This window comes from Hetaerina americana, unplaced genomic scaffold, assembly GCF_022747635.1.
Source record: "Hetaerina americana unplaced genomic scaffold, ioHetAmer1.1.p SCAF_10, whole genome shotgun sequence".
Classification (NCBI taxonomy): Eukaryota; Metazoa; Arthropoda; class Insecta; order Odonata; family Calopterygidae; genus Hetaerina; species Hetaerina americana.
Window position 1 is genome coordinate 3320226 of NW_027286070.1, and position 25824 is coordinate 3346049.

General features: G+C 43.0%; 1 protein-coding gene across 1 annotated transcript in view; it reads right to left on the reverse strand.

Annotated features, from left to right (window-relative positions):
- Positions 1 to 25322, reverse strand: part of LOC139700179 (muscle-specific protein 300 kDa-like) — a 341062-nt gene extending 315740 nt beyond the window's left edge. The window contains exon 1 of the mRNA XM_071598761.1: positions 25111 to 25322. Coding sequence (XP_071454862.1) covers positions 25111 to 25312 — 202 coding nt within the window. The 5' untranslated portion in view covers positions 25313 to 25322. The remainder of the gene's footprint in view (positions 1 to 25110) is intronic.
- Between the last annotated feature and the right edge of the window lie 502 nt (positions 25323 to 25824).

Here is a 25824-nt window from a genome sequence, read left to right on the forward strand (position 1 = left end):
CAGTGTGGGGAGGTGGTAGAAGAATCCCGCTATAGCGACGGGCCGCAGCCTTCACGCGGCCCGCCGTCGCGAAGGGAGCGACCCATCGCTTGAAATTGTGACCCCCGTAGGTTCAATCAACCCTCCGGGATGTCGCTCCGTCCGCGGCTCAGAGATCGGCCGACACCCATTTTCTATTTCAGTCCGTTTCGCTTCCATTTGCGTCGATTCGGAGAGACGGCCGCGCGCTGGATTCTTTTGGCAGCCGGACTGAAAGACACTTCCTGCCGGCGACCGAAGCGAATGGCGAGCGGGGATCGACTTTATGGGGAGCCTTCATGTTCTAGAACTGGCCGACCTATCGCACGGAATTTGCTGTCAATTTCATTAATATCTTTTAAATCTGATAGATTTGAAAGTTTACTGAACATAAAAATCCACAATATTAATATTACGTATTAATAATTTAATTCAAAAAGATAATTCTTGCCATCTTCAAACGATATCATCCTGTTTTAAAATTCTGTGTGCTATCACTTTGACAAAACTTTCTCGAAATATTTACGCCAAATCGGGGTCGATTTAGCGCTAGTATTTAGCAAGCTAAACGAACTATAATTACTTTGATTTTTTATTTTAAAAAACAACTTCTGCAAGCATCTAAATATTATAAAAATAGAAAAACATGAATTTCTAAAACCAAACAACTCTTAATGATTATTTTTACAAAATATCTATTGGTAAACTGAAAGGTGCTTAGATATTTGAAGTCACAATAAAATAATAAATACCAGTATTAATGCAACTAAGAATCTAAATCCACTCGTTAATACCATTGTCGTGGGGGGGTGGAGCGAGAACAGTAACGGGACTCCTTGGGACACTAGCCGTCCACCCGCGCTCCCATCCCTCCTCGTGCGTCATGCGGGAACAGTAACGGGACTCCTTGGGACGAGCCGTCCACCCGCGCTCTCAGCCCTCCTCGTGCGCCCGTTGGTCCCGAGTATTTCGGATAAATACAAGGGGGACCCAACGAGGCGGGCGAGTCGGTTCCGTCGCCGGTCCGCGCCATCGCAAGACCGCTCCTACCTTCCCTACGCCGGTCGGCACCCTCGCGAGACCCGCGACTCCCTGCCTGATTCCCTGTGACTACCCTTGGGCTCCGAGCATCTGTGTTACCATGTTGTAAGTAGCAATAAATACGTCCAACCAAAAAGTGGTGGTTCTTCCTCCCTTAATGTCCCCGACGACATTAATTGGTGTCAGGTGTGTTTGAGGAACGAACATTTCATGGAATTTTGCATTCAATACGGATGGATCGCACCCGAACGGAATTTTAACAGTTAAACTTTCAATTAACTGATTTTTGCTGTAAGAATGCTATCCTTCTTACCAGCACGCTACCATGCCTTTCGGGCACCAGATTCAGACTACCTTAGGTTTATCACCTTATAATAAGTTATAACGTTCGTGTCATGGTGGTTTAAGCAATTGCTGTCATGGCGTCTTACAATCCTTTTCACTCGTGTCCTTCAGACCTCCCTCTTTTCCCAACTTACCCATTGCACCTAAATCCTTTTGTGGAGTTTACGCCGACCGTTAATACCATCACCGACAGTACTTCGACCTCCGGTGCACCCACACAATACGCCACGACAATCGGGAGTCAAGCATATCTTATTCCAAATTTTAGCGGGGACGACGAATCGTCCGTAAGTAATTTCTTGGAATGTTTGAAAATCACAAGTCATCTTAATGCTTGGACGGAGGCCCAAACCTTGTGCGTGGCGCGATTGCGTCTCAGTGGCTCTGCAGCGGAATACGTTACCACTAACCCACATATAATGGATAACTTTGAAAATTTTTCCTCTTGTCTTAAGCGCAGATTTTCAGTTCGAATTTCTCCCATCTCGCTCGAACGTATGTTTACAACTTGCGTGCAGCGCCCGCTTGAACCCGTCAGTGAGTTCTCCACCAGACTTCGGAAGATCATTCGCCAATTAAGGGAAACTTTTCCAGACCCAAATTCAGCATCCACGAAAGCTATCTTTGACCACAGACTTTTATCTCAATTTCTTTCGGGATTAAGAGAAGAGTTAGGACGTTTCGTCTTGGTTCGAGGTCCAAAAAATATTCTGGAGGCGGAAGAGTTTGCGCTGAATGAGGAGGCGAATTTAAGAAATTATGCGATTCAAGTTCCTAATGCTGGTGGCATCCACTCTCTTTTCCCTAGGCAGCCGTCTCATGTCAACCCTCATCTCCCGCAACACTATCTCCCCCCGGCTCCCATTCACGAACAGACGCCATTAGTAATGGTTCCAAATGGACAACAATCAGCACACGTAAATACCGTAGGAGCTCAGCCCAATCACTTATCCTACCCGCCCAATCATGAGTCGCAAAGGGCAGAGCGGCCACGTCCTCCGCCTCCTCCCCCACGCAAATGTTATCAGTGCGGTCGGACAGGGCACATCGCTCGCTATTGCCGATCAACTCAGCGTCAATGTTTTCAGTGCGGTGAGTCAACTCACAATTCAAAAGAATGCCCGCTACTCATTTGCGGGCTATGTCGGAAATCCGGTCATCGCCCCGTAGATTGCCCAAGCAAAGGGTTAACGGAGCAGGGAAACTTGTCAGCCCCGATCGCAAGGTCGGGGGAGAATTGATTTTAGCTGTAACACCCGAAGCTGGCTTGATACTTGAAGGAACGATAATCGGCCAACCTCTTAGGTTCCTAGTGGATACAGGCGCCGCAGTCACCATTCTCCATCAAAGGAAATTTTCATTCATGGAACTTAGTCTCTCTCCCTATGCTACTCCCATCAAAAGCGCCTCAGGTCATGTTCTCCCGGTAAAAGGCCAGTGTTATATTCCGTTAATGATTGACGGGAAGTCTTACCCGCACGATGCGTTGATCGTAGATTTAGGGACCACAAATTATGATGGCATAATTGGACTTGACTTTATGAAAAATTATGGCTGCTCTATCAATTTGGATAGTTCAAAATTTATCATAAATAACAAGCATGGCGTAAAATTACATCCCAGCAATAGACAGCAACTAGACATCGATCTGATTACATTTGAGGAAACCGACTGTCATTCAGACGCGGTGACATGTGAACACTATTCACAAGAGAAAGAGCAGCCTCGTCTCATTGTTTCAGAAAATCCGACGGTTGCGACTGCCGATGAATGGTGCAAACCGCGACGCGTAAAATCCGATCCCCCGAAAGTGCAATCCTCCGAAAAAGTACGAATTTCTATTGATGATAGTTCATCAATCTCAAGCTGCGAAGAGTACAAACTTCCGCGCCTTCTTTCCTCAGCACCGAATACTTCAGAATCTAGCATGGGAAAATGCGACACTAAATTATTTCTCCCAAGCCCGATTAACCAAGAAAATTTTGAGATGTATCAAGGGGCAGATATGTATGTCGAGACGAAAGCCGCGACTGTAAAAGAGAGAGAAAACAGAATTGTGGAGACAGACGATGCGAACGCCGGGACATCAGAACGAAGTGCATTTCCGAATCTGTGTGATAACCTTAGTAAGGGTGGTTCCGATGACGCCTTGGTGCGAACCGTAGTCTCAAAATCAGAGGGAGAGTTTTCCAGGGAAGAAAGTGGCTTCGAATCATTGTGTATGGAAGAAAATATCAAAGTACCCCCCTTGTCGATCTTGATGTGTTGGGCCCGGAATAATAAATTAGCGCAAAAAGAACTCATCCTCGGAGGGTGTTCCACGTCCCTCCCGATAATTGTGAAGGTGTCTGAGAAAGGAATAGCTCCTGTTTTACTTTTCAATGATGGGATTACTGAAAAAATCATTAAGAAAGGTTCGAGCATAGAGGTCGAAGGGTTTCACGAGAAAGCAACTAATCCGCTTTTAAATACAATCGACTCTGAGGAAGGAGAGATCTGGCCTGAAAAACCACCGGGGGGAAATATTTCCTCACTTTTCAATCTGGAGGACGTACCTGCGGTAGCTTTAGAATCACTGAAAACGCTTCTCACCGAATTTTTCGATATATTCGTCAGCCCAACTACTCCTCTAGGCTGTACGGAGATAGTAAGGCATACCATTGACGTCGGAGATGCAAAGCCAATCAAGAAGGCACCGTATCGTGTACCTCATTCTCAGCGCGCAGTGTTAGATGATGCCATTAAGGAAATGCTACAAAATGGCGTGATATCCCCTTCGACCAGCCCCTGGTCCGCCCCTATAATCTTGGTGAAGAAAAAATCTACGAGTAATGAATCTGTTCAATACCGTCCGTGCATAGATTACCGCGCCCTAAATAACGTCACAAAAAAGGAGGTGTTTCCGCTCCCGAACATGGATGAAATTTTTGACCAGATAGGCGACGCACGCTATTTTTCCACCATGGATTTATGTACCGGCTATTGGCAAGTGGAAGTGGACAAAAACAGTAGAGAATACACCGCATTCAGTACGCCCCACGGTCACTACGAGTGTAATAGAATGAGTTTTGGTCTAGCAAATGCACCTTCAACCTTCCTACGTCTCATGAATGCTGTGTTGGGGGGGCTACTCGGGGATGGATGCGTCTTCTATTTGGATGATATCCTTAGATACGATTATTCATGGGAAGCCCACATATCTGGATTAAGGGAAATTTTTTCCAGGCTGAGAAAAGCGAAATTAAAACTAAAACCCCAGAAATGCATTTTCTTCCGGGAAAAAGTCAAATTTTTAGGACATATTATCTCAGCAGAAGGTCTACAGCCCGACGATGAGAAAATAAAAGCCATTCAGGAATTCCCGGAACCAAAAAATATACGAGCTCTTCAGTCCTTTCTCGGTCTCGCGGGGTATTACAGAAAATTCATTGCAAATTTTGCCGACATTTCCAGACCGCTCACGAAACTACTAAAAAGAGAGTCACAATTTCATTGGGGAACTGAGCAAAGTCAAGCCTTCGAAAAATTACGATGCTACCTCTGTACGCAACCTGTTTTAAGGTTTCCAGATTTTTCCAGAAAATTTACGTTGACAACAGATGCATCAAACTGCGCACTCGGTGGGATTTTGTCTCAAGAATTCGAAGATGGAGAACATCTTATCGCATGCGCCAGTAAACAATTGCATGGAGCAGAAAAGTCATACTCCGCGACGGAAGTAGAATGCTTTGCCGTCGTTTCCATGGTGAAGAAATTCCGCGTCTACCTACTGGGGAGACACTTCACTCTTTGTACCGATCATAAACCGTTAAAATGGCTATTAGCACTAAAGGAACCGAAACCAAGGTTGGCGAGATGGGTTATGGAACTAAATGAGTATTCCTTTGATGTTAGGTACCGCCCAGGAAAGGATATCGCCCACAGTGATGCACTATCAAGAACGCATATCGTTAATTTCGTCGAAACCTCACATTACGAGCCCTGCTGGGACAAAGACAGAATAGCTAGAGAACAGCGCCAGTGCTTGGAGCTCGAATCATTACACACCCTGGCGAGTAACCATGATCCATTTTACTTCTATGACGACGCCGAGGTTTTATGCAAAGTCAATATTACAGAAAGGGGAGCGCAAACTGTTATTTGTGCCCCAAAGGCAATGAGGAAACACATCCTTGAGCGTTGTCATGATGCTCCTTTAGCAGGACACTGCGGATTAGATAAGACATTAAATATCGTTCAGCGACATTTTTTTTGGGTTGGGTGCTATTCAGACACGCGTCTGTATGTACAAAATTGCTTGGAATGCAAAAAACGTAAGGCTCAAATACGGTCTATTCCTATTCAGCCAATTTTAGAGGTAACCTATCCGTTGGAGAAATTAGCATTAGATATAGTTGGCCCGCTTCCCCTTTCAAAGAAGGGAAATAAGTATATACTCACGTGTCAAGATTACTTCACTCGCTATCCTGAGGCTGTAGCAATAAAAGACCAGACCGCACAAACAGTCGCGCGTGCATTCGTGGAGAATATTGTCTGTCGTCACGGTACCCCTAAGTATCTGCTCACGGATAGAGGCGCGAATTTCACGTCAAATTTAATGAAAAATATTTGCCAAATTCTAAAGATATCCTCCATATTCACATCTCCTTACAACCCCTCTGCGAACGGGAGGTTGGAGAGAGCTCATCAATCCTTCGCTAATGTCATTTCTCACTATGTAGCGCAGGATCACAGAGACTGGGACGAGCACTTGAATTTTGCCTTATTTGTGTACCGCAATACAAAACATCGAGTCACTGGCTACAGTCCCGCATATCTAATGTATGGGCGTGAATTAAATCTACCATGGGAAGCCGACATTTTGCCTAAACAATCCGAACCGAGAGATGCAGCAGCTTATGAACAGGAACTCCTATATCGCTTGAAAATGGCACATAACCAAGCAGCAGAATTCGATAAGCAGAATACGGAGAATGAGCATATCCACAATAACAAAGGCTTATCTCTACCTCAAGTGCAAATAGGACAACTAGTCCTCTTGCGGAATATGGCCCCTTCCCCAGGTCGATCTCGGAAGCTTTTGTCTAGATGGATAGGCCCGTATAAGGTTATCCGCGTAAGAAGTCCAGTTACGCTGGACATTGAAAATCTTCAGAATGGACGGAGGTTCATCGCCCACTTGAGGAATGTCTTACCTCTTCCACCAGATCCGGAGCCTATCCCCCAACCTAACTTCCTCACCGAAGACCCTCCTTCTGCCTTAAATATTCCTCCTCCAATTCCGAAACCGACGTTGCAACGCCAACCGAAGCGTACACTCATCAGGAGCCGAGTTCCTCTCCAACCCGGGACCCGGACCTGCAGACGCCATACTCATCGCGTCCAGCCCCGCTGTTGGAAACTCAATCGCCGCTCCGCCACCCGTACAATCTTCGCCCACGACCCGGCCGCGTCACACAGAGTTAGAGCCCTTTCTTACAATGGCAGCCGCAGCACAACACGGAGTTAGCGGGAGCCAAGGGCGTGGACAGGAGTCGAAACGACCTGCCGAAAGCATCGATCCCGTCCCTCCGGAGCGGACTCCAACACCAGGATGCCGAGCGTTGGGCAAAAGACCACCGCCGTATGCGTCCGCCGGGATGATGACGGCCCTCCATCTACTCCTGAACGACCTGTTACCCCGGGACTGGAGGAGGAAATCTCAGCGGCCACATCCGCTACGCCGAAGAGCATCAGTCCCAGCAGACCACCCGGAGGTGAGGGATACCACCCCTCTTCCCTACCACCTCCACTAAAAGGCCCTCCGATGTGGACCGGCCCCGTCACAGGCCTCACTCCCCTCCTCCAGGGTGTGATACCGAACCTCCCTCCCTTTGATATTCCATTCCTAACTTCCAGCTATCCTCCCGTCAGGCAATTAAAAAACTTTATGAACATCACGGAAAGTAATCTCGCTCACCAAACAGCTAGTAACCTTGCTCTTGTTGACTTATTGTCCACTATTCACAATAGCTATCTGGCAATCTCGCAATATTTAGCAGAACTTGAACGAGCTCTTTCGCTCACACGGACTACCGTTATGCTAGCGGAGCTGGGTAGGTTGCAACCCACGATCCTCGCCCCGTCCCACCTAAAAAGAATCTTGAAAACTGCTAAAACCCAATTGGCGCCTGACCATCAATTCGCACTGTACGAAGGCACTTCGGCTATGCCTATATACAGCATTGCACGAGTTCGCATTCTCAGGCATGCTGGTACTACCATGCTATTGGTTGCACTCCCGTTAAGTCGCCGAAATGGAAAATTTAGAGTGTACAAGGCTCACACGTTCCCGGTGGGGATGCCTGACGGCCAACCGGCTATGGTCTTAAAACCAGATTCCATGTACTTGGCGGTAACAGAGAACCACGAGGGGTTTATCCTACTCCCGCCTGATGGTGGCGAAGACTGTGTTACAGGCGATGTGCAAGTGTGCCTTCCCTCCTATCCTATCCTACGCATCCTATCTGACTCGTGCAACATAGCGGCATTTTTAAGCATATCTATAAAAACTCACTGCGAAGTGCACTTATGTAGCACTCCGTTTTTGGAATATGTAAGGGGAGAAATTGCAGGTCAGTGGCTGTTTAGCGTGAGCCGGGAGCTTTTTTAAATATTTCTTGCCCTCATAGACGATTTCAAGTGTCCTTAAACCATTAATCAAAAATGTCAAGTTAATCCATTACGCTGGAATTCCTGCATTAGCTCTTATAGCTTTTGCCCTTTTCGGTGTAGGCTATATTTGTTGCCACCGGAGAGCGGGGAAGGGGCAGAAATCCTCCACAGGAACGCCGGAACACCCACCTATTCAGGTGTATAATGTCTCCCAATCTGCATCCCCAACATTTGTCCCCCTTTTCCCAATCTGTGAAAGGTCCAGTGAACTGATGTGCTAATGTGTTTAGGCAGTTGTGAACTTGTATGTGGAACATTTTTGTGTGTGTATGCGCGTAAGGACCTTGAACGTGTGTGTGGAACATTTTTGTGTGTGTGTGTGCGCGTAAGGACATTGAAGAAGGAAAAAGGGGGTTGAATACCCACCTATATCAATGATTGCTCAAGAATGTACATTTCCAATGTAACTTAAATTCTTAAAAGGTTCATATTGTTATTCGGTATTTTTTTTTATATGTGTATACTCTGCATACTGATACTCAGTGTTTTCTTCATGTTTATTGTTCATTTATATGAAATTTTCTCGGAGCCTAGTAATTCCACGCCAGGGGCTTAACTGCCGACGGGGTGATGTCGTGGGGGGGGTGGAGCGAGAACAGTAACGGGACTCCTTGGGACACTAGCCGTCCACCCGCGCTCCCATCCCTCCTCGTGCGTCATGCGGGAACAGTAACGGGACTCCTTGGGACGAGCCGTCCACCCGCGCTCTCAGCCCTCCTCGTGCGCCCGTTGGTCCCGAGTATTTCGGATAAATACAAGGGGGACCCAACGAGGCGGGCGAGTCGGTTCCGTCGCCGGTCCGCGCCATCGCAAGACCGCTCCTACCTTCCCTACGCCGGTCGGCACCCTCGCGAGACCCGCGACTCCCTGCCTGATTCCCTGTGACTACCCTTGGGCTCCGAGCATCTGTGTTACCATGTTGTAAGTAGCAATAAATACGTCCAACCAAAAAGTGGTGGTTCTTCCTCCCTTAATGTCCCCGACGACACCATGTTGGCACTTGACATTGTTGGCAAATTTAATCTACCAGAAAAAATTATTCAGTGTTTTACCAAAGTTTCCCATTTGTGAGAACTGAATTTACAACCTATACATCCTTTATAAATTTGAATATAGAAATGAACCCGTTCATCCTTTTTCCTTTAATCAATTCATCAATCAATAGCGAACTCCTTCCGTACTTTATGTCCTCCCTGAGCTGGATTAATGTGGACAGTTCATCAACGATAAAACACTCAGACCGGCACACTCATAAAAAAATATCCGAAATACTTCACTCCCCCAATATCGAATTCCATAACAGATTGTGTGAAGGCCCTAAAACGTCCAAATCTAACGCCAACATCAGAACACCCTAATCAAAATTCCACCAGTTAAGGAATGCTGGAGGAGGTAAACAAAGCCAAGCGGAATGGCGGCGTGAGAACTCAAAGACAGTGATCTCGAAGCTGATGAAAGGCTCTTTCAAATATGCCTAGCGCAGTCGGAAACAATCAGCTGCTTACGGGAAAAAAGAAACCCACTAAAAGAGGTCTCACAGAAATTATAGTATATTTTTGCGAGACCTCTTATGTGAAACTGAATAAATAGCGCTTAAGAGCAGCGACGCACAATGCATAAGAGAGATTTAGTTCTACAGTTGGTATTTGTTTTACAATTTATTTATTTATAAGTCCCCAATCGAGAACGCGAGCCTTGCCAGGGCAATCGGTGGAACCTGCATTGTGATGGAGGGGAGGGAGGTCGTAAGTCACGCGATCTCGGACACTGGGTTCCTCGCTCTACTGGTAGATATCACTTTAATCGTAATGAAGCAATATAAATTAATGTGACGCGGGAATTATAAACATCGGCACAGCAACGCCGCTGAAGCATTTTTGGTATCATTCCTGAAGCCTCGACCGCGTTTGACTCACCGTAATGAGAGTGGACTCCAACGGCACTGACTTGTCAAGTCAGCGTTTACGCATGACTAAGCTTCTCGAGATGTTTACCAAAGGAGTGCGGAGACAGCAAGAAAGATGCAAGAAGAATCTGAGAGACGCTGAGGGTGGTATTTTTCTGGATTAAATAGTTCTATCTTTTACTAGCTGGCGAAAACAACTGACTATTAATGGGTCAACTGTTTTTATTTTGCCCATTGGTTCTCATTTTAGTAAATGTAATTACACGGTGACAGGATAATGGCATTATTTCTCCCAAGGCATTCAAAGCGGACACCAATTAAAAGGTTACTTTTTCACAAATGCTGTAACTCAATGATGCAGGTCGAATCATTAGCCATGCATTAATGAAAGGAACGACCGGAAAAGAAGCCCGAGTCCTAAAGCCTGTTACAGATGACTTAAGATATGTTTTTTTCATTTCGCGTTTGAAGGATTGAGTTTATTTTTTACGAGTTGAAATCTACGCGCCAGAAGCAAGTTTGATTGATCAAGAAAGTAATGGCAAAACGTTGACATCTTCCAAGAGACTCCTCTCTCTCCCACCCAGTATCCTTCCTTTTAGTATGAAACTCTTCATTTCCTCTTAATATCTCCCACCCTATTAATATCATATGCATCGTCTTTCCTGTTAATATAATACGCTTTTACTACTCGACACATTTCGTCTCAAATTCCGTCCAAATAAATGAATTTCCGTCAAATATGTGCACTGATATGCAGCTGCACCATGAATAGGCAATCATAAAACGGATTGGAATGTTTGAATGTGCTAGTGAATTCAATGAGAGAATTTGATTTTTGGAGTTAAATCTTCCTCGAGTATTATCGCAAGAAAAAGCAGCTCTTTCTAACGCAAAAGTCCTCGGTCTTATAAATTTAATATTATCAGATTTTTTAAAGAAATACTTACCCCAGCGAAAACATTTCTTTGAAACCACGCTCACATACGATAGTAAAAAAGGGATGAAGGTACACGGATTAGTTTGCTTCGGCAGTAGAACCACCAACGTTCATTACTTTTTATTTAAAATTAATATGAATGAACAAATTTCAAAAGCATATTTTTCATTAAATTCTTATAAGACGAAAAACATTATGGCAGAAAGTTAGTTTAAAATGCATCAGTAAGGTGTCTGTCAAGCATCCAGGAAAGCGGATAACTCTGTTTTGTTTCATTTACAGAGTTTTCCTGAGGAGCGACTATATTCTTCATGATTCTATATTATCTTCGTTGCAAATCATAACTTACTAAAGATCTATTTCTTTTCGTTAGATTTCTGTTCGTTGTTTACAGAGAAGCAAAATGAATTTAAAGTTCCTTTCCTGATTGAAAGGGAAATCCTTGAAAACTAAAAGCGTAAAATGAAAAAAAGCCTGCCTGAAAACTTTTCCAAGTCAAAAAATATTTAATTTGAAATAGAGTTATTTGGGTTAAGTTTTCCCAGCAATGTGAAAAGTTTTTGTGAAATAATATTGAGGCAATGCACATTTTTCAATAATATCCGAAGAAATTAATTATTATGATTTTGAAAGTTAGAGAGGAATGAATTTCGTATTTTCAGATATACACATGAAATCATTTATTTCCATTGCATCATGTGTTGCAAATAATTTAATGAACGTAATTACACTTTTTAACGTATCAATTTCGTCAATTAGTTTGCCTCTAAGTTATTATAACGTGGGGGCCGATTCGGGGGAGGAGGGGAAAAAGAACACCTTCACCCACGGACCCAGACACGCTCTTCATGGATTGGCATTTCTTTTATTCGGATGCAATCATACTCAATTAACGAGCACCCCCTCAAATTAAATGCTGTGAAAAACTTTTTAATGATAGCGGGTAGCACAGTGGATTGAGCGCTGAGCTACTGATTGGAGAGTCGTGTTCGACTCCGGGAGACACTTCAGGGCACCCCTCAGCCTTACACAAAGTACGTGATTTTTCAAGTACCATATATTTCTGAGTAATTACAGGCGGATTATGGATCCCACACGTCGTTGGACTTTTCACTAAGTCAGCCCTACGCCAACCTATCAAACCAATCCTTGAGCTTATGACCGAGGTGGTGGTTTTATTCACATTCCAATGACTACCGTCTACCCTCCCTCTTCTACTTCCCCCGCTCAGGGTTGAGGTCAGGTTGACCCCCAACGAAACCTATACCTCTATCTATCCTTGTTCTAAACGTTAGAACTTAGCCCCCGTGATTGCTCTTCTTAATGCATTCAACTACTTTAAAACTTAAAAAGTGCGTCACGCTTACTCGTGCGAGATAAATGGTTAAATAATTCATTGAAAAAGTGCGCAAGGTAAGCGGTTCATTAGCAAAGGGCACTTACCCGGGGGATAGAGAAAGTGTTTTCGAAATGCTTGTTTAATCATGTCTTTATCTACACAACACCTTTGCGATGATAGTGCTCTAATGAATGATTTAATATGTTTAAGTTATTTATGCAAGGTAGTTCCGACCATGACGATCCCAAACAATGGAACTTCTCATCATAAAAAAGAGTATTTTGGTTTCTTTTAGTAAAAAATATTTCACTGAATGGCAGAAAGCGTTATTCTTTAAGGATAATAGACGCCTATTTTCAGGAAAAATGCGTTGAATTTTCGCAGAGCAGTCTCAGCGGTGATTATCATTAAGTTTTGGAAGGAAATGGAGTGTGGCAGGTGGAGGAAGGGGCAGAAACGATTGATGAGGGAGGGGAGAGAGAGCCTTTCACCCCTCCTCACCTCCCACCCCCTAGCCCCCCCACCACTCAACCAGACTGGCTGGCGCCCATCCCCATTGAGCATTCCAAATGCAATAATATAGCCATTTGTGAACCAAGAAATGTAAGCTGAATGTAGAAATGAAGGAAATGATTTTTAGGAATTAATTATAACAAAGAATAATCCAGAAGAATTTGGAATACGGTATACTGCGGAAATGCTGAAAAGTATCGTACAAAGTGAGTGCCTCTCAAAACGTCAGGTACAGCTTTAAATTACGTGAAGTTTCTGCACCTTCTGATGAAGCTTGCCAACGATATTTTAGTATTACCCTTAACCATTGTAATTTTTACAGATTTTTTTCGAATGTAAGAAGAATAAGTGTCTGGGCAGTAAAAATTAATTGGTATGTTTAAAAATACTGGGATTGGTTATTTTCCTGGGGATATCGACAGTTATTTTTTGAAAAGTAAAAAGAAAAATTTAATAAATTCTATAATTAAAAAATCTTCTTCCACCACCTGGTTTCGAACATATTACGCGGTATAATACCTTCTGGTGGAATGAAACTTTATGTGACAATATTTTTTGAAACCCAATCAGTGCAATAAAAGATTTTAATTTAAAATTCTTTACCTAGCATTTGATAGTCACATCTCGAAACCTCATCAAGACATTCTGTAATTCTCTTCCGTCTTCTTTGAAAATATTATGACTAGCCAATTAAAAAAAGTGTAAAAAATCGAATACGGAACATAGTGGCAACTTTTTCACACCGAATGTATATGAAAGATCATATTAATTATAATCTCGTATTCATAAACTAATTTTTTCTAATTCCACAAAACCATTTTTCACTAAAACTTCGACCCTGAAAGTCAGCTAACTATAGGAAACACGGTAATCGCATTTGATGATCTTGAACAAAGCGAGGAGAATATTGTCTGTAGACGAGAAACTGGATGGTTTTATTTAACTAATGGGCCAATATGCTCTGAAGGAATTCTAATGGGTTCGCTCTCAAAACACTTGAGAGCGCCTCCTTTTAGTGAAAACTATTAGTAACCAATCTCAAGGAAAAATCCAAAGATATGTTTCGATGTAACTATAGATGGCGACATTTGCTAGAAAATGAATTCGGCACTCTAACTCATTCGAAATAACAGACAAAGACGCGCGTACTTGGAAATGTGAATTCAGTGACCATTAATCTGCAGGACTGAAAAACACCGATAGAAATGTCGACTGAACTGGAAGTAATCGTTCAAGAGAGTATTTCTAAGAACAACTATGAATAAAGCAAGTCTTTATTGGCATGCTCGAGGCCCGCTTTATCCATTGGAAGGAAAGGGAGTTATTTCCACCGGGTTTCATCAGCAAGATACATTGTAGATTTCAAGTGGTTCTAATTTTAGCACTTCGAGAGAGGTGCACGTCCTACAGGACATTACTTAGGGAGGGCTCGTTCCGGAAGCGCGACGTTAGTTTCAACTTCTGCTCTTTTTAAACACCCAATTGCCACCGGATTAACGGATAAGAGATGTTTTCGAGCACGCGGTTCAAAATGAAATTACCATTCTCGAAGAAAGAGATCTCTTTCTTCTCATCGGCCATTTGGATTAAAAAAAAAAAGAATATTGAAGATCGTTAGTGCGGAAAAACAAAGAAAGGCGGGGAATGGAGGAGGGAAGGGTGAGACGAGAATGGGAAAATAAGTGAAAAAAGCGATGCGAGGTGGAGGGTGAGGAGAGGGGCCTTTCCTATTATAAAACAGCCATAATTAAGACGGCCACTTGCAGCAGCGTTGGGGGGGGGAAACACTGGTACATTTGGACCTAAGCACTCCCTCTCGCAAGTGGTACACTGACCATGGTCGTGGCGCTAAGTCCAAAATAAAACCCCTTGTAATTTGCAAAACGTCAGGAAGACAACGGATCGCGGTCATACTATAACAGCTCTCAGCCATAAGGTTGTGTGGACACCATGTGAGGGCAGAATTCACGTCCTACGAAACCTAGCGGGATCCGATATTCACGCATTAGAAGGGTCGGGAGGACCAATTCCTATTCTTTGTGTCGCCTGGGATTTCCCAAAAAATCTGAAACCCGAAAAATCACAAAAATTGGGTGAAGCCGAGGATGTCCAAAGATGTACGCAAGAATCGAACCCGGGGCCCCCGGTCAGTAGTCCAACATTCTACCCACTAGGCTACCACGTTCATACCGCGGTCATGACGGCAGTTATAATTCAAGCTACTTATAGATGACCACGAGTGAATTAGGCTTTGCTAAACGCATAAGGTTCAACCGTGCGATTTTCCTTGCGACAACAAATTCCCTCCATGGTCCGGATTCCGCACTATACCTTGAAATGGCGGAAGAAACTAGCAGAGCAAGAGAGAGAACAGATTTCCTCGTGATATTCGTCTTCTCACTTTGCGCCAGGTACAGGACGTGTCGTGTAACCAGTCAAGGGTCATGTCGACAATCCTCCTTGATGACACAGAGAGGCCCTTCCCAGAGGGAAAGAGATGGAAGACGAAGATCGATGCATAGCCTTAAGAGTTTTTGGTTCGATCTCAAGGAAGCATAAGATTATATATTTAAGGATTAATCGCAAGGATTGGGATGGTGCGGTGGCTAACTAACTTGCTTCCCGCTCAGAGGGCCCGGGTTTGAATCCCGGCGGCGGCAGATAATTTTCAGTAGTATCCCTATCCCTAATTGAGGCACTTTAAGTGAGTATGCCGTCCGTCGGGTGGGACGTTCAGCTTCGGACCCCTTGGCGCATTTCGTTAAGAGTGGGCTAATGCCAACGTCGGGTTTCCCTGCACCCTTATCCTTTCCTGTCTATCCCTAATCACACAAATTACCTCATCTGTCGGTCGCCTCCCCAAAAATCTACTGACTAGGATTAATCGCATACTTCAGGATTGTTTAGAGAAATGGAGATAGATTGTGCCTCCCAACCCAAATATCACGTGGTCTCATAGTTAACTCTATAAAAGAATAGAATATCATCTTCCTTCACATAACTGAAGAGAGCTTATAAAAATGCCCACATATGCCTATATATTACCAATTTCTTTCTTCCGATTACATCATTCCACGTCGCCACTACTATTCTGTTTACTATGCCGATCCCTCTTGCTTCATCCGTCGCTGGTGATTCTCAAATAGCGAAATAGAAAACTCATCCCCTTGCGACAGTGGCATTGCCATTCCATAGTATTCCTCCATAATTACCCAACATCGGCTGTACTTTTATTCTTTTATATCATCTTGAGATTCTACCTTTCCCCTTCTCCATACTGACTGGTACCCTGGTCGGGTTCTCTTTCTTCTCTGAAGTCTGTCTTCTCTATCATCTGTAAATTGGACCGGATCTATATCGCAATTTTTTCTACTCAATGTGTCTCCATGAACGACAAAGAAGGATTTCTATGCGAAGAAACAGCCACTAAATGCGATGAGAAGTAGCATAGACATGTGGAAGCCATGCAACAAAACTCATGTACGAAAAGAAAGCCTCAAAAACCCTGAAAAAAGCCTCAAAATATAACGTAGAACATTCACATTCCATGGGATGCAATGTGAATTTTTTTTAAAAATAGCCTTCAGTATGTTCCCAAAATTAATTATTACCTGCAGACTCCGTCTGTGTAAATTGCAAGAACTTTTAAACTGGCCGGTAGCTTTGAGAAACGGGTGCTTATTTTTCAATACTTAATCCCGAAAATTTATTCAAGTTCCCTACTTTATCTGAAAATACTTTTACTAATCTAATAATATTTCAGAATTCACACAAATATAAAAAAATCTATCAGGTCCAAAGTATTGTTTATTGTAAAGCTGTTATAGGGTTCATATACGAGGGTTATTTTCTAAAGTTAGGCTCGTAGGGTCGAAAACAAATATTCGTCAGAAAAAGTTTTAATTGACAGATTTTGCAATCAAAGAAATGTCATTTCTCCCAGCTAATCACGCCTAATAACTTATGCTCTTCAACGTGTAGGCAATGATAAGTTTTCAGCTTGATAGCATACGTTGATGTACGATAAAATCTTTTAAATGAAGTCGGAAAAATAAACGTGGTTGGAATAAACAGTATCGGGAACAGTTTCGGAAAAATCGTTTTATTTAAAATATTGCTAAAATACCTCCATAGTCTTCTAAATACATCCCTTGAGAATCGACACACTTTTGCCAGCGGCTTTCCCACGACTCAAAGGTTCCCTGGTAGGCGGATTCTGGAAGGTCCTTAAGGGCACACGTGCAAGCTGCTTTGATGTCACTTAAGGTCCAATAGTGGTGTTCTTTGGGAGAGGTTATCACTTTTGGAATAGCCAATATTCTTCTGGTGCTAAGCTGGGAGTGTAAAGGGTTTGGGAAATCGCTGCAATGTCGTTGTAAAAGGTCTTCGCAAGAAGGCACTCGGCTCTGTTCTTGGTCGTCCGTCAAGATCTTCAGGAGGACGTGTTCAGCGCATATCTTTCGCATCGCCAAATTTTCAGTGATAATTTTGAGCACTGTCATCTTATCAATTCAAATACGATCAGTGATCATGCGCACACTTAATCGACGGTCTGAATCCAGCACTTCACGCACACAGCAGGAAAAAATTGTCACTAATACTTTTTATAAAAGCCTTGTATGGTTACTGCACTCAACACACAACAGTTTTATGATAGAAGATGAGATTTGCTAACCTCGGATGTAGGTACGTATATCTTACGTGCGTATATCTATACGTACACGCCCATTAAATCAACCATACGTACTGCAATCATGGGCAGGAATTTCTATCAACACATCGTCTTTAGTGAATCTGGCTCATAACAGGTATCAGCTAAACATCAACTATTTCGCTCTGTTCTGAGTATATCTCTTTGTAGTTTTTTCCTTTCTTCAGGACTCTAAGCATTCCAAACATTCTTCTCTCTTCTTTTCAACTCCATTTCATCTTCCCCTTAATGGTCCTCCTCAGCAAACATTCCCTGCGTAGCGCGTGTCCCAAACAAAATGTTTTCTTCTCCCTATCATCTGTCTCAGGCACCTTTCCTCCCCCAGTCTCCTTAACAACTCCTCATTTCCCACCCCATCTATCCGCGTCACCTTCCTTTCTCCGCGACCACATTTCAAAACCTTCCAAATACTTTGGTTCCCTCTTCCCAATTACCCATCTCTCAGCCACTGCAGTCAACAAGAAACTCCGTGCAAGTCTCTTTCTATCCTCTACCGTAAATCACCCACACGTCAGAAATTCTTTCTCAATTCCAAAACCTCCCTTCCAAACCCTTCTATTTGTGCCATCAACTTATTGACGACCAGTTATTTCTCAAGGTCTTTAAAAAATTATAATATTTTAAATGTGGAACCACTCGAAAGTTACGCCTCTATCAGTACAATGGGCCATGCGGGAAAATGCGATAAACGCAAGTGCATACTTCGATAACCACCGTTTCCGTCCATTTTTACGACCCAGCCGTTTCTAAGGCACAGGCCATGCTTTCCTTTGAAACATCCCTGGGGGACTTTCGCTTCTCACTACTCAATCACAACATGGATCGCGGATTACTGACATTGAGTCGGACGAGCAATTGGTGGGTGAAGCCTCGCGGTGCTGGCCCCTGTTCAGCGTAGGCGATGAGGGCGTGGCCATTCCCGCCCTCGGCTACTGCCGGAGAGCCTAATTCACGCGCCATCTGAGGATGAACTCAACTCACACATTTATCATTCGTGGTACGAGCCTCTGACAGCATTCCGTCTCCCCTGAAATAATGCAAAGCGCCATCGGTTTTCTTCCCTGAAGAAAAACAAGGTACTCCCTAGCGGTGGCTTGCAGGGTAATAAAATATAAAAACAAAAAAAATAATTTCCAGTCCAATCCCGGAGCATCAAATTGATATCCAGAATTCATAGTCGTTGAGTGTCATCTAAACCATTACCTATTATGTACATTCACAAATAACAACATCCCTTCACCGAATTCCCATTACACAGTACGAAACTCATTCGATTAAATACTTGGGTGATAACATCAATCACGACCTCTCCTGACTGAAACAAATGCGGGGAATATATAGACAACCTAACAAAAAATTAGGATTTATTAGAAGAGGGAAATGTGATGAAAAGGTCAAAAACAAATGTTATCTTTCTCTGGTTAGGTCTCATTTATAATATGCTTCTAGTATATGGGATACTCAAAAAGTTGGATTAATTGCCTAATTGGATCGCGTGCAGCGTAGAGGAGCTAGATTTGTAAAACGTTGTTATGATACACTTAGTAGCGTATCCAAAATATTAGAGCAGCAAGGCTGGGAATCATTCATGGAGCAAAATAAAAAAGTGCAGATTAAATCTGTTGCATAAATTGGAAGAACGTCTCTTTAGCAGTGACGTGGAAAATGTATAATCATCCCCATTGGATTACGGTAAGAGAGATCACGTTAGTAAAATTAGAGAAATTAAGTGTAGATCAGATAGATTTAAGATGTCATTTTTCCACGAAAGATAAGGGATTAGAATAACATTGTCCGACCGCGGTAGGGTCATATTGGGGTCAAAATTATTCTGATGCGTGTTCGCCCCCTGCCACTACCCTAGTGGTGGCTTGCGGGGTACTCAAATAAATAACTAAACTTTGTCCTATATATGCCTTGGGAAAGAGTACGATATATCTGAAGCCAATACAAGGACTTGTTTATTTAAATCCTTATTATTTTCAACTCGTTGTTACGACCACAATATCGAATCCATTAACCTTTATCTTCTCCATTCTCTCCACCGACAAATAAATTACTCGTACCCTCAGGGTGCCCCAATATATACATACGTATTCACTTTCAACGTACTAGTTAAAGGAGTCAAAAAGTGTGATTTATAATTATATCTTTATTTCAAATCGGAGGCTTTTGAGACGCGGGTGTGGGCAAAAATGGAAAAAAATATAATTGACATAACGGGAGGAAAACGAACAAGTTCTCGGTGTGATAGGTAGTAAGAGAGAGAGAAATATTCAAAGAAGGCAGGTGGACGTAGGAGATATATGTATACTGAGTGACAATGCAGTGCTGAAGATTGTCGTTCATGTGTTGAAGATGTCATTTGTTGCACAGACGTAAGGGGATCATAATAACATTGTTCGACCGCGGTAGGGTCATGTTCAGGTAATATTATTATGGTGTGTATTCACCCCCTGCCACACACCCTGGCGGTGGCTTGCACGGTATATATAAATTTTAAAAAATAAAAATAAAAGAATGTCGTACATGGAATGGGTAAGGGGATGTTGGGAGAGCGAGATAGGGGGAGGAAGAGAGAAGAAGGGAATTAAGGGTGGAGAGAAGTATTTAATTGAAGAAAGGTACCACGTAGTGCAGGGAGGTGCGTGGTTAGCGTCGTGTTAGATGACGCTTAAAAATGCTGCAGTGTTTAGTGCATTGGTTTATCAAAAGTTTACATTGACCGGTAGACAAACCTTTTCCCAATTCTCAATAAAATACGCATAGAAGTGAAAATGAAGCTGACTTGGTAGGGGGCGTGGCCGTGGGTCCCCTCAAACATTTCTGTTTCATATAAGTTAACAATTGACTCAAGCCTTGGCTGGAAGAAAATAAAATCTGTGGGAGATGGTTTCGGGAAGGCAGAAGACAATGATCAGAGCGGAAGCTTCTAAGACCTTTCCCCGCCATCGGATTCCAATCTGTCGGCATTGATTACGTAACTCGCCTTTTAGCTATAAGATGTATCTACTTATTTTCATCAAGGATATTAAGCGGGTGATCGACAAAGTGATAAATAGGAGTGCCCACAAAGCAGCCACATAGTGAAATTTAATCTATCCAAGCAATTAATCTATTCTCGCGATCACGAGGAACTTCGGAAAATCTCAACAGTTCGTAATAATATCAGAAATACTTTACCTTGGTTATGATGGCATCGCAAATTGTGGGCATAATGTCGACTTCGTAGGCATGTGGTATTGTTGTAAGAGTCGAGGGATGGAACAAATAAAAATGGAGAGTAAGTTCACTTTTAAGTAATGCTGAAATAAAGAAATCTGAGGCCGGTTCATTCATCACGCTATAACCCTTTGTAAATAATCCACTCGTCGACAGACCATCAACGACATCAAGTGAAACGGAAAGGCGGTGTGGTGACATAAGGTGAAAGGAGGGGGGGGGGGGGATAAAGGCGCTGAGTTTTGCGGATGACGCAGTTAAATGAATTTTCGGGGAAGAAGGAAGTCTATTGGACGAGGATACTATTTAGCCCATTTGGAGTGGGGTCATAGGAGAGAAAATCAAATCAAATTAATGGAGTCATAACGTGGGGTAACTACCTGGAACCGACATAAGGAAGTAATAAATAGTTCAAATGAAATCAAGGAAGGACGAAAACCAAATTTTGCCTGCCTGCCTGCTTGCCTGCTATGCCTGCCATGTTCAAATGGTTCCTGCCATTGTAGGCGATGCCCTTCTTCAAGGAGGCACAATTCTTGTTGCAGGGCGCCACCAACGATGGAAGTGAGAATGAGTGAGGCGGCTGAGAAGATAGCTCAAGCGACTTGGACCTTGGAAAGATAGGGAAGCGATCAATGACACCTTATAAATAGAGCTTATTTTTCTCTGTGGTTGGACGATGGCAGTGACAAAATAAGAAATTAAAAGCGGTGAGAACGTAGAGCTATGGAAGGATGGTAGACAAATAAAATCAATAGAGCGAGTAACAAATGAACCAGACGCTCGGTGAGGCATGGCCAAACAGGATCAAGGGATACAAATTGGAATTCCTCATCAGCTTCGTGAAAACGTTGAGGGCAGCAAGCAACCAAAGGAAGGCGTACAAAAGATGGTCAAGAGTGATTTACGACAAGCCACGTCAGCTCAATGACAGGTTGTAGAATTTAGCACGTCTCGTATAGGAGAACCCGGAGGAACAGATTGTCTGCCTCGTAATTCTCCAGACTATATCAAATACTACTGAATCAGTGACAGGGAGCAAGTGACTAAAAGTAACTGAGCCACCGGTAGCGTTTTTTCAGAAAAAGCGTACTTTTAATCGGTGCAATACGAAAATATGAATGTTACTTCTAATACACCCTCGGAAGTGAGATATTAATCGTTACATTGAAGTAATCTTTACTTGTTTCCTTAAATCTGGCAGCGAACCTTCATCATCAACCTTGGTGCAATTCTGTCCTGATTTTGAAAACCGAAAACTGTCTATATCGCAGCCGGAAGTCAAAAGAAGCTATCTCCAAAAACATGAAATACGACCTATACTCGTACCTATCCACCACTAATCACAGTCATCAACCCGATGTTCCGTTTTTAAAAGGTAAGGATGGAGTTCGCTAATCACGACGGCATGTGAAATTCACACATCAAAAGCGTAATAATGGCGGCCAGTTTCCTATGCACTATGCCGCCTATGGTTTCCCAGAAGTAAGATCTGGTACCCGATAAAACAAAGCTCTGGTGATTCTGAGGGTGCCCGGAGGTTTCAGGAGGCCCGTAGCAGTGGGCTTATCCCGGGGTAGATTCCCCGGGCCCACTGCTCAGTAGTCCGGAGCTCTACCCACTTAACTACCACGTCCCCTAAATTACCAGTAATAATCTTTACAACGGAATTAAATAACACCATTTTTCCTTTATTAGCCAATTTAATACTTTATTTATACTTTTCCATGATTTATGTTAATCTGCATTGAGACATCAAAATCTCTGTAAAAATGGTTTCTTAATGTTTTGAAAGAAGAAACTGTTGTCTCGCATGAAACTTAGGCTCACTTCAAAGGTATTTTGAAACGTAAATGGAATCCACTCATAGCTAGCCCTTATCTTTTTTCATCTTTTAAAAACTGTAATTGACACCCACAACTAATTACAAATTTAGAGGACTAATTGTTATTTTTTTCGGTATCTTTACATCACCAGATATTATTCACTGAGATTTGTTTCCGTCCTCGTTTATCCTATTATCTTTGAACTGGTTCAAAGATATCAGTTTTTATGCTTACGGCAACTGTGTTATTTTCTCTTCGAGCGAAAATATCTTTTTTTTTCAATGAATGGAAAGAGAGCCAGGAGCTATAAATAACATCAGTAACTGTTTGCTTCGACGACAAAAAGTGTGTGGTGATGGCACGCTGAAACAAGCTGCGCTCTTAAAGAGACAACTTGAGCAAATGGAAGATAGGACAGGATGGGAGGAAGGACGAGAGCTGCCATCTGGCGTCAAAATTGAACATCACATTTATCAAAAGCGCGGGAGAATAATCGCACTCCGAATTAGGTTGGAACACACGAGAGAGAGAACAACTGCGTGGTATCTGATCATCGGTTTGTTACAATAGTTACCGGTTGGTTGGTTATACTTCGTTGCCTTAACCTAAAAATAAAGACAACGGAGCATTAAATTATTCTTTTTCTTTGGTCCAGCTGATGATACAAACTAAAAGAACAGCTAAATAATTGAATGTCACCATCGATTGTGTGAAATCGCATCTTGAGGAATTATTGCATTATAAAGTACATATATTTCACTTAACTGTATTGCGGTACGATCCGTATCATTACATGCATGTGGTGCCTACCTCTCTCCCCTTTTCCCCTTCCCCCCTCCGCGAAGCAACAACATTCCCTTCCCGACCTCCCTGACCCACCGATCTCACCCCTCGGTACTTTCCACGGCATTTCTATTGGTATTCTACCGTTAAATGTAGGTTTTGGATGGACTATAACACGATAAAACACGACATATTTTTTAAAACCTGACTTATGGCACCGCATTAAACTCTTCTTCATTTCTGCATATTTCGTTTCTCCCTTCATTCCGTCCAACTTGCCTATCCTATTCCTTTCGCTTCCTCGCTTGCCTATAGTTGCCCTCAGTCATAGTCTTTAACATCACACTGCCAATCAATATCCTTTGCATCCATGCCTCCTTAGGATTTCTTCCAATAATTCCCTCTCTTACCCCACCATACCCAGTACCTCCTCATTTTCTATAAATAATATTTTATCAGTCGCTTGCTCCATGTTTACAACGCTTCTTCCTACCTTTTTGTTCACTATTATTAGCCACCCCTCTCTGGCTCTCTTCCCCTCCGCTGTACATACATATAACTACCACTCCAATTATCCCCGCTATCCAGACATCTCACGTCGCACACCCGTAAAATACAAGTGTCTTTATTTCCTCTATCCTTCACTCGATTTATATTTTTTCATTCTAATTACCTAATTATCCTAACATTCCAAATGCACTATTTTATTTCTTTTTTAATACCCGACCAGCACTGTATATATTTTGTGAAATAATCAGTAGATATCATAATTAAAATCGCGCAATTGAAGACTATTTTGGAAGTTTCTCTCTGAATTTTGTTCATTCATTTGATCAGAGTTTTTGGATAATGTCTCAGGCACCTCGAAGAGTATTCCACGTGGGACATAACTAAAGAGAGGTTGCGAAGTTCCTTTATTTTTTCGGCGTTATATTTTTCAACTAGTTTTCCGCAAATACTTTTTCAATATGGTAAATTATATGTTCCATGTATCTTCCCAGAGTTAGGTCAGAGAGGATGCCACCCTATCATTTTACGTGTTCATCAATACATTTACATATTTCTGAGCTGGACAAATCAGACGAATAACACTAATAATTTTTTATGAGGGAAGGTATGGGTTAATGTTAAATAGTTAACAGTTATGGGAATGGCTAGGATTCTCGTACACATAATATTTGGAAGAAATTCTATTACCTCGATCGATTGCAAATATTACAGGATATGGAAAACTATTATAACACCTAAAAAATCAATATCAAACTTTACCTGGATCATTAAAAAGTGTATATTTCCGGACTGCCATTGGAATTCCAATTGCGACCTCAATTAAAATCAAAACTGTCAGAATTATTACCATCAAAAACTATTGTCTGATCTCGGCTAAACAGTGACTTCGAAGTAAACTCCGAATACGCTTAATTCTAAGTGTTTTTAATAATTAATGCAGAAGTACAAAGATTTATTTTGATATTTTTGTTTGGAAAAAACATTTTTCACTATCGTCGTGAACTAATAACGGAATTACTAAATTGAAAACAAGTCCTTGAGTTCTTCGCGCCTTAATAAGTATGTGTCTGTGTGTGTAAGAATGATTTCGTACAACACGACCGAGTACAGCGGCGTACCACTAGGTAGGCGCCATAGACTTCCATCAATTCACGGCCTGGCGGACTACTAATTAGGCAACTCGGAACTCTAACCCATCTCGATCGGAAACTAGCTGATAAAGAAGCGGGAATGCTCGCTTACCTTGTAGCTGATGGATGGTCGCCTGGTACTCAGCTAACTTCTCGTCCACGTAGTCCTGGGACTGGCTGGCTATTATGTCCGCCGTGGACAGCCGGCCCCGCTCGTCCTCGAATTCGTCGTCGTCGTACTCGACCACGTAGCCATCGCTGTCGTAGCGGAGGACCCTGCCGGCCCTGGAACTGGCGCGGCTAGCCCTCGACATCGAAGCGCCCTCCTCGTAGTCGGAGGAGAAGCCCCTGGACATGGGTCTCGGCTCGAGGGGCACGCCCATGTGCTCTGGGCGGGCCCCAGGCCCTTCGAAGGGGGACCGCCTCACCGGGGAGTGCTGGTGCTGTGGCGGGCCCCCGTGGAGTGGTGGTGGGGCGTAAAAGTACTCCGGAGAGGGGCATTGCATCAGAGGCGTCGGGCTCTGTAACGGGAAGAGAGGCAGGCGCTGGAGCGATAATACCCCAAGGAAGCGTGCTCGGGCCGCGACAATTCATCGAATTGAGGCGAAAGTACATCAACTAGGAGTTGGGAAGCATTAGGGAAAGCGAGAGAAATGCGATATGACTGAGGATGGCGATATGAAACGGGCGGGTTTAATGCGGGCTACTCTGGGGAATAGGAAAAAATGTTACCAACTTAGGAAACCTTGGAATTAATGCACGCCGTCCTAAAATGTCTATTACCAGGGTCAGTAATTATAGAATCTTTAGCGTGCTGTCATTTTTC